General features: G+C 48.6%; 1 protein-coding gene across 1 annotated transcript; it reads right to left on the bottom strand.

Moving 5' to 3' along the window:
- Positions 1–1929: 1929 nt before the first annotated feature.
- On the bottom strand, positions 1930–2829 carry LOC125549237. The gene has a single exon (XM_048712697.1). The coding sequence runs from the start codon at positions 2689–2691 to the stop codon at positions 2209–2211; it is 483 nt and encodes a 160-aa protein (XP_048568654.1). The 5' UTR covers positions 2692–2829; the 3' UTR covers positions 1930–2208.
- Positions 2830–8420: the final 5591 nt, after the last annotated feature.

Here is an 8420-nt window from a genome sequence, read left to right as displayed (position 1 = left end):
ATCTAGCTACTCTAGCGGTCCAGCCAAACGATCACTGTTCCTGATTTATTATTGATGATCGATGCTGAAAGGGAGACACCGCCACTTCCGTGATGTGATGGTACTCCTAAATAAGTACATTAACAACACAACTTTGTTGATACTTGATACTCCCACCATCCATGAATATCGGAATTTGCCTTGGTATCTAGATTGTTGAAGATAACTCGTTTAAGTAATGGCGCCACATAGATGATGCAGATAATATACTTCTCAAAACTGTGATGGAGAATTGAAAAGAAGAAAAAGGGACAAAATTTAGACACTAGGCTATCACTTGACGATAGCTGACGTAGCAACTCTATATAGCCGGTTGTTGGTTATACTAGCTATAACCCTGCTCTAATTCAAGGACAGTATAAAAGTATAAGCTGATACCAATATACGTCAGTCACATAATATCAATACGGGGGATCCCATCTCAGCCGCCGGGGGCTCAACCAATTTGCCTCCCGTCTCGCCGCCATCGGAGGCCACCGCCGGCGAAGCTGGTGCTGGGGCCAAGGACGGTGGCGGTGGGGCGCTCCGCGGGTGAGACTCGGCCTCCATCCATGGCGATATCGTGATGGCTACCTTGGGTGGCAGTGGCGGCGCCTGGTGCGGTTCCCGTCCTGTGCTGTTCCGGAGGAAGCCGTTCTTCGCCGTCCACCGGTGCATGATGGCCGTCACAGCAAGCGCAGGTGCAGGCTCCAGCGATGGTGCACATGGTTCGAGCGCCCTGATTCAGACCAGGTGTCGATCCGGTGACATCAACGGCAGCCCCACTGATCTGTTGATCTAGGGGTTAGTCCATGCTGGCCTGCCTTTGTCCGAGCTCATCTTCGTAAGACAACCCCTGCTGGCCGCCTCCGGTTCCCTCGTCTAGATTGCGGCAGGGTAAATCCGGGGTCCCTTCGATGACAGGCTATGTGTGGTGATCACTTCAGCCTGCGGCAGTGGCCTCGCTGCGGATTATCATCATCAATTGATTTTGTGAGAGTTTTATCTCTAAAAATCCGGTGGTCGATTTCGGCGGGGATATGCAAACTATGAACGATGTCTTGATGCAGAGGGATGGTTGTGTGGCGGTGGCGGTGGCGGTCACATCGCATGTAGCTGCTGGTATCGCGGAAAAGTGGTGGCGACAACACGTCAGTGACTTCGAGGGTGGTGCTACTTGAGCATCCGGTCTCTGAGTTTCGGGGTGAAAGCCTAGGTCTGCCCCGAGTTGGGTATACCTGGCAATGGCGACATTTTTATGTTGTTACCTTGTTGAAGGCATTGTTCGGAATGCTCAGACCGATTCTTCAGGGTGAAAACCTAGATTCTAGCCTTGGTGGTTGGATCCGGTGATGGCGACGCTCAAGTGTCGCTCCCTTCCTGAAGGCATTACTATTGAAGAACCTCGTCGTCCGTGTGGTGTCATGAGATGAATGGTGCAGATACGGTCATTTTTCTAGTTTTCCCATCATGGATATGATCGCTTTGGGGCTTTTTTTTCTTTTTTCATCGTCTATGCATAGCTTTGGTCCTATATGACTTTGCTATTGCTGGCGTGTTTTTGTGTGCGTGAGTTTGTGTTGGCTGTGTGCATCTTTACTATGCAGAGGCCGGGTGTGTGTTCATTGTGTTTGTATTCTCTTGATGCTACATTTTGAGTTAATAAAATCCACTCTTTGTCAAAAAATTCAAGGACAGTAAGCAGGTACAGCTACGTACGTAAGTACCATTCATAAATATAATAATCTAATGGACCACCTAAGAGCTTCTGGGTGACCTACCAAGTACCAAATGCAGTCAATTATATGTACTCAAGTAATACTGCGAAAAGCAAGCCCATGTGACCTACCAAGTACGAAATGCCCGCATGCATACATAGCTCAACTGCTAGTAGTTACTCAGCCATCAGCATCAACCATTCATTCAAAAACTAACTGTAATTAACACAGGGTAATCAAGCAACGTACAAATTCTTATACTAAGCACTAGTGAAAAGTAATTTAGATTCCCTTTACACATTATTTATTGTAGAAAGCACTAGTGAAATGTAATTTAGTTTCCCTTTACAGATTATTTTGGACAGCAGGTTTGATCCACATCTCCCAGTTACACAAAGCAAACCCACTTGCTTATAATTAAATCATGCACAAGACAGAACAAAAGCAAACAACTCGCTCTGTACAAGTAGAACTAGGCGCGGATCAAGCCGTGCACGGCGCCGGCGCCGGCGGCCTTGCCCTTGACGGCGAGGTAGTATGGCAGGAAGGCCCCCCTGCCGACCCCGGCCGCGGCGGGCACGGCCATCGACGGCGTGACCTGCAGGAACATGTAGTTGCCGGCGAAGAGGTCGGCCACGCAGGGCCCGCCCTCCTTGAGCCTAGTCACCACCCGGGCCACTGACGCCCGCACCCTGCCACCCACGGCTGCCGCCCTCCGACGCAGCGCCCGCGCCAGGCTCGAGATCCTCAGCGGCCTTCCGCGCCGGCGCGGCCCGGTGCCCGAGGAAGACCGGCGGCTCCGCCATGTCCTCCTGCTGGCGACGATCGCGGCGGCTGCGTGGCGGTAGTAGTGGTCCTGAGCGGCGGCCACGGCGTAGTGCGCGTCCTCCTGGTCGCTGGCGGGAGGGGGTGGGGGCGGGAGCTTCTTGAGCTTCTCGTACGCGAAGCTGCTCATGGTGAGGTAGGAGGAGGACGGCGGTATGGCGAGACAGACAGAGGGTGGAAGAAGAAGTGAAGAAGCAGAGAGCGTACGTAGCTAATTAAGCTAAGCCGGGGGTGGTGGCTGTGGCCGGTGATGAATGATGGCTCAACCAAACGTGTACTACCACTCTAGTAGTAGTAGCTCGTGATCTGATGTCGCGGGCCTTACACGTCGCCGTGTACGCCATGGCCCATGGGTCCGTGACAACGTCGCATTGCCGACCGAGACCGGGAGCCACCATCAACCATGGCTGGCAAGATCGACGCTACCGGCCTGCCAGTTCTGTGCATGTACGTACCGGACAGGCAGACAGCGAGCGTAGCTACGTGAAACGAACTCGCACATGATCTTTGCGTGAGCCAGCTAAATTCAGCCCGTACTCGAGCGTGAACGTGGTATAGCTCAGTTTACCGGAGTTGCGTGTGCCAGTGCTACGGATCGGCTGTCACGTCGGCTAAGCTCGGTAAAGCAGGGTTGGTGATCGGGACGGCGGCGCGCGGCGGGGCCGGAGTTAAGGAGGGCGCAAATATGGTTGGGGCGATGGAATGGATGGATGGATAGGCAGGGCACTGTTTTTCACAAGGACACCGTTTGTTGGCTGCTGACTCGACCGGACTGCTGCGCGATGCTCGATCGCATTGATGTGCCGCGCCGGTCGCACTGCTGCTCAGTTACTCGCTGCCAGCCGGCCGGCCGGCCGGCCGCCGGTGGCCGGTCGACGGTTGTGCGTTGTTGAGGCATCGTTTCGTCGGTTGGTCTCCACGTGCGTCCAAAGGGGTCGCGGTCGTGCGCACTGTGCGTCCATCGGTGGCGGAAGGACGTCGGACCGGCCCGGCGGAGATGGATTGACGGCGACACCGCAGCTGAAGCGTAGCGCGCGACGAATCCAATCCAATCGGGTTGGGTGGCGGCGCTGGCTGGCCGGGTTCCTGCGCGCTGCAGCATGGGGTGGGTGCACGTCGTGACATGTGGGCCTGGGAGCAGAGTGACCCAATTGCAGAAACTATGACGATTTGCTGGTCCAGAATTCTCCGGAAGGAATATTAATGCAATATAGTCTACCTATACATGTGAAGTGTAGGGAAGATGTGGATTTAATTCGCAAAAATAAATAAATAGATGTAGCATACCAATTGAAAATACTCCCTTCATTTACTTATACAAGGCCATTATGAAGTATACATTTTGCATCTATACAAGGCTACCAACAGTAATCGAGACAAAAATTAATTATGTTTTCTCGTACTAACAACTTGTTTAATACTTGCATGCATGTAGTCATAATGACACTCGGCTATTTCCTACATTCAGTTTTCTTGCATGCATGCAGTGTATTACATTATTACAGTACACGAGAAAGAAAGTTGGATTGCAAAACATATATTAAATATTACCTTGGTACCTGTAATTTGAGTTTGTGGCCTTGCATATAAAAATGGAGGGAGTACAAATGGCTATACGGTACTCCCTCGATTCACAAGTACTAGTATAAGATAACTTTATTTTAGTCGAATGTATATTAGACACGTTTTGGTATGTTTGTTTACTTATTTCAGTCTGTATGTAGTTCATATTAATATTCGAAACATATTTGTGAACAGGGAGAATACATCTTACGGCAAAGCAAGCATCGGTACCAAGGGACCAGTTTGAGAAAGAAAAGGTTACGTTTTGAAACCCCGCACCCGGCGGGCACGAGCTCAATAAACTTGTCATAACCTAATATCACATTGGCTGGTTACTGTAACGGCAAACATATATAGAACACACCAGTCAGTATTAAACGTGAACAATTTACTAGTTAGTTGGGTGTAATTAGAATGGCACTTTTCTCTGTACTTTTTTTATGGGGAATGACCACTTTCATCTTGTACACATAACGATTTTATTAAGAGATTTCTGTCAACATTATGTTTTTTGTTTTCTGTGGTCCCATTATGTATAATTGCTCAATTTTCCTAGACGCTATTGGCAGCAAATGGAAGTTCTTTTTCATACAGTTTAAACTGTAGTATAAGGGTGCGTTTGGTTCAAGGGGTATATTTGAGTGCTTGTGGGTATCCCCAACCAACCGGCTCGGGATAGCCATTTTTGTGTTTTGTTTGGGTGGATGTGAGGAGCCACAAATTTGTTTGGCTGAAAGGACAAAAAGGGGATGAGAGGACTCTTCACTGTTAAGAATCCATGGTTAGTTTCGAATCTGATTCTAACCATGGTTTCGGAGCCCCGTTGCCATCTTGACATCAAATACACACACACTAAGCATTAGCAGCTGATTACAAGCGTTTCAATTCCCAACTAGTTTCTCTACACTTAAGACTCACCACAAAAAGTCAGAGATAAAACAGACAACTCGGCATCATGAGTACCCAGCATAAGCAGGGCATGCACAAGTTGCAATGTTTTAAATAGCGGGTTATGGCATATAGCGGCAACTCTTAAAAACAGCTATACTTGGCTATAGTGGGCTATAGCGGCAAATTATACATGACATCATTTAGCGGTAACATGCTCAAACAGCTATAGCGGAGCTATAGTAAGACTATAGCCGGCTATTTAAAACTATGACAAGTTGCAACACAACGTAGCTTGTCAGTTCGCCGGAGCATATCACAGGCCAGCAGCATCGACTACTACAGCACGCGCGGCCCACGCCAAGGATATGCTCCTCGCAGGCGCACCGGCCGGAGGGAATATCTTCCATCTGCTGGGCAAAAACGGTCGCGCGCGGCACTCGCCTAGATCTGGTGCTGCCGCCATGACCTCTATTCTAGGAGAGAGAAGAAAGGGAGGAGAGGGCACGACAAGGAGGAAGATAAGGAAGCAGAAAGCCAGGCCGTCGTGGCGCCGTGTAGTCACTTCCGTTGCCGCACTTCCGTATTCCATCAGGCTAGTCATAGTGGGAGTAACTTAGGTAGTAACATAGCGTACTCCAAGAAAATTTTGCTTATGTGGCAAGTAATTAATGAGAGATGGTAACATAATATGTTATTGTAACATAGTGCTTCCCGAGACAAGATGAGTCTACAAGTTAATAAATGAAATCATTTATGATACTACTATTATGTTACTTTGCATTATGAAGGTAGTAACTTAGACTAGTGTCATATGTATGACACTAGTCTAAGTTACTCCCCACTATGACCAGCCTTAGCAGCGGCGGCCACCACAGAAGAGAAGTGGGTGGACAGGGGAGAAGCGCGCGGATTGGGTTTGTGGCAGATGAAAGAGCGAGGGGACGCGAAAAACATTTCGCGCTTTGGCTTTCGCGGCCGCGCGCGAGGGATGCCCAGATCCACGACTTTCTCGCGTACGTGCGGGGCCCCATTTTGACGGGATCTCTACTTCTAATGTCTCAATTGGTAGGTCGCGTTCCGGGGTTTATTTTCGTCCCACCTCACCCGGTTTTTTTGTTTTGGTACTTCCTCCCACCTCCCTCTCACCCGAGACGGTTTATTTTCATACTCCCTCCCACCTCCCAGGTAGTTCCCTCCACGCAAAAAAAATCGAACGAACCATCGTTCGTTCGTTCGCTTCCACCCATTGATCGAAGGAAGTCCCACCTCTCCTCCCCTCGTCCCACCTATTCACCCACCGATTTTTCTCTCCCTTATAACATACAAAACCAAAAAAAAACCCCGTTAAACACCTGTACGTCTCTCTCCCCTTCCCCAAACCCTAGCCGCCACATGTATCGAGGGAGTAGAGGAGGTAGAGGATGCCCACCATCTCCTCGTCCCGTGCCTGCCGTCTCCTCGCCCCATGCCCGGCGGCGGCCTCCCTCCACTCCCATACCGCGACGCACCCCTGACTGCGAACCAACACGTGTGTCACATGGTGAAGAGGAGGATGCACGCCGCCATGTGTACGTCGCCGGCCTCGCTGCACTCCAACGGCCTCCTCCCCAAGCTCCGATCGGTGGCCTCCCTCCACCCCTTGTTGTCACTGTTAGGTCACAGGCAGGAAACTCACGCAATCACGGTGGTGGCGAGAGACGCACTCAGCAGAACGACACAAGGAAGGAGATGATTTTGCGCCGCGTAACTTCCTTGGCTTTTCCTTCTCTATCCTTTATTCAGCGAGAATCAAGATCCTAAAGTTACGCCACAACTCCAGATGAATCGTGCCATCCCACGACTCGGCGTTGTGGCCCAACAATACACACACGACCCGGCTAAACCTAGACTCTCGGGTCAGCCCATAACTAAAGCATGCAGCACGTTACATGTGCCGTGCCAACTACCTGCAACTTAACACAAAAATAGAAAAACAAAACACACCTCAACGTGAACAAGCACGTTTCAGGCTACAAGTTGAAAACACATGCAACGTATACAGTACCCTACAGAACTAGTGCATGGAGCTAAGGACTAATGGAATATTTGAATTAAGCAATGTAACAAGATTAACACCAACAGTCACGGTCCCCTGGCCTTCATCCACCCGCGGAGGACTTGTTAACCTCGGAATCTCTGCCGCCAATCTCAAAGCCGATCTCGCCGCCTTACCCTCCCTCCACGACGAGAACCCACAACCGAGCGACCACCAGCTCTCGAGACCACCAACAACTCCCACTGTCTATTCCACCTGTAGCGCTCGCATCGAAGCCCCACACATCCTGCAGCGCTGATGTGCCGTTCATCCTCCAGCCATCGACGCAGTGGAGTGGATCAACGTGGATGCCATAGTTGGACAGGTACAGTTTGGATCCGGGACTGCGGTTCCTCCATTGCCTTGTGCTGGCAGGTACAGTTTGCCCATTTTTATTCCCGTACTATTTAAGCTGCTGGAAGAAGGATGTTTGGTACAGTAAGTTTCAATTCTAGGATTACAAATCTAAAAATTCAATTCATAAGGATTCCTGTCAAACTCACAAGAACATGCATATAGATAGGAAGCAGCAAATTAGCCCGTACGTGGTCTAACTTGTACATGATGATTTATTGCAGATTCATGTCAAACGCATATCTGGTCTAATGCGTGTAACACATTTGCAGTCTATACAGATAGTAATGTTTTTTTCCCTGAATCAAGATTTCCTACTTGAACTGAAGTTCTATGTGATAACCTTTAAGACCCAAAAATTACTTTATAAAGTTTATATGAAAGAAAGGTTTGCACCTACATGTTATCAGAAGTTATGTCTTAGACAAGGTAATGTTCTTTTTTTCCTGATGAACTAGACAAGGTAATGTTTGAACTTGGAAGTGACCAAATCATTTGCTTTGGTAATGCAAGAGTGTAAACTAACTATTGCATATACATCTTAGCCCCGGATTTTCAATTTGTGCTTGCGTAATGTAGAAATTGTTTTCCATGGGGCATGGACTGAAGGTGAGAAAATATCATTCCTCTGGTGTTGTAGTAAATATATCTCTTCTTTAGAAAAGAAATTCCTTTGGATTTGGGAGCAGTATATGGTGAGTTTCTTTGATCGTCAGAGCCGATGCTTCCTTTGAGATAAATTTTAAGAGGTACTGCTTAAGTTCCATGTAGGGATTAGCTTCCGGAGAAGGCAATGTGCCATATCCCAATTAATGTGGTATAAAACATACTCCTTGGTGATACCAGGTCTGATTATTTTGTAGTAGCTCTGATAGGAATTCTCATCTCGACAAAGTTTAGAAGCATAGTTCTTGCAATATGATTACATCAAATTATATGAGAAAGCTTCATGAAAGAATACATCTTCAGTCATTTGA

The sequence above is a fragment of the Triticum urartu genome, chromosome 3 (genome assembly GCF_003073215.2).
Source record: "Triticum urartu cultivar G1812 chromosome 3, Tu2.1, whole genome shotgun sequence".
Taxonomy (NCBI): domain Eukaryota; kingdom Viridiplantae; phylum Streptophyta; class Magnoliopsida; order Poales; family Poaceae; genus Triticum; species Triticum urartu.
Note: the sequence above shows the minus strand (reverse complement) of the source record. Positions and strands in the feature narration are given on the sequence as shown.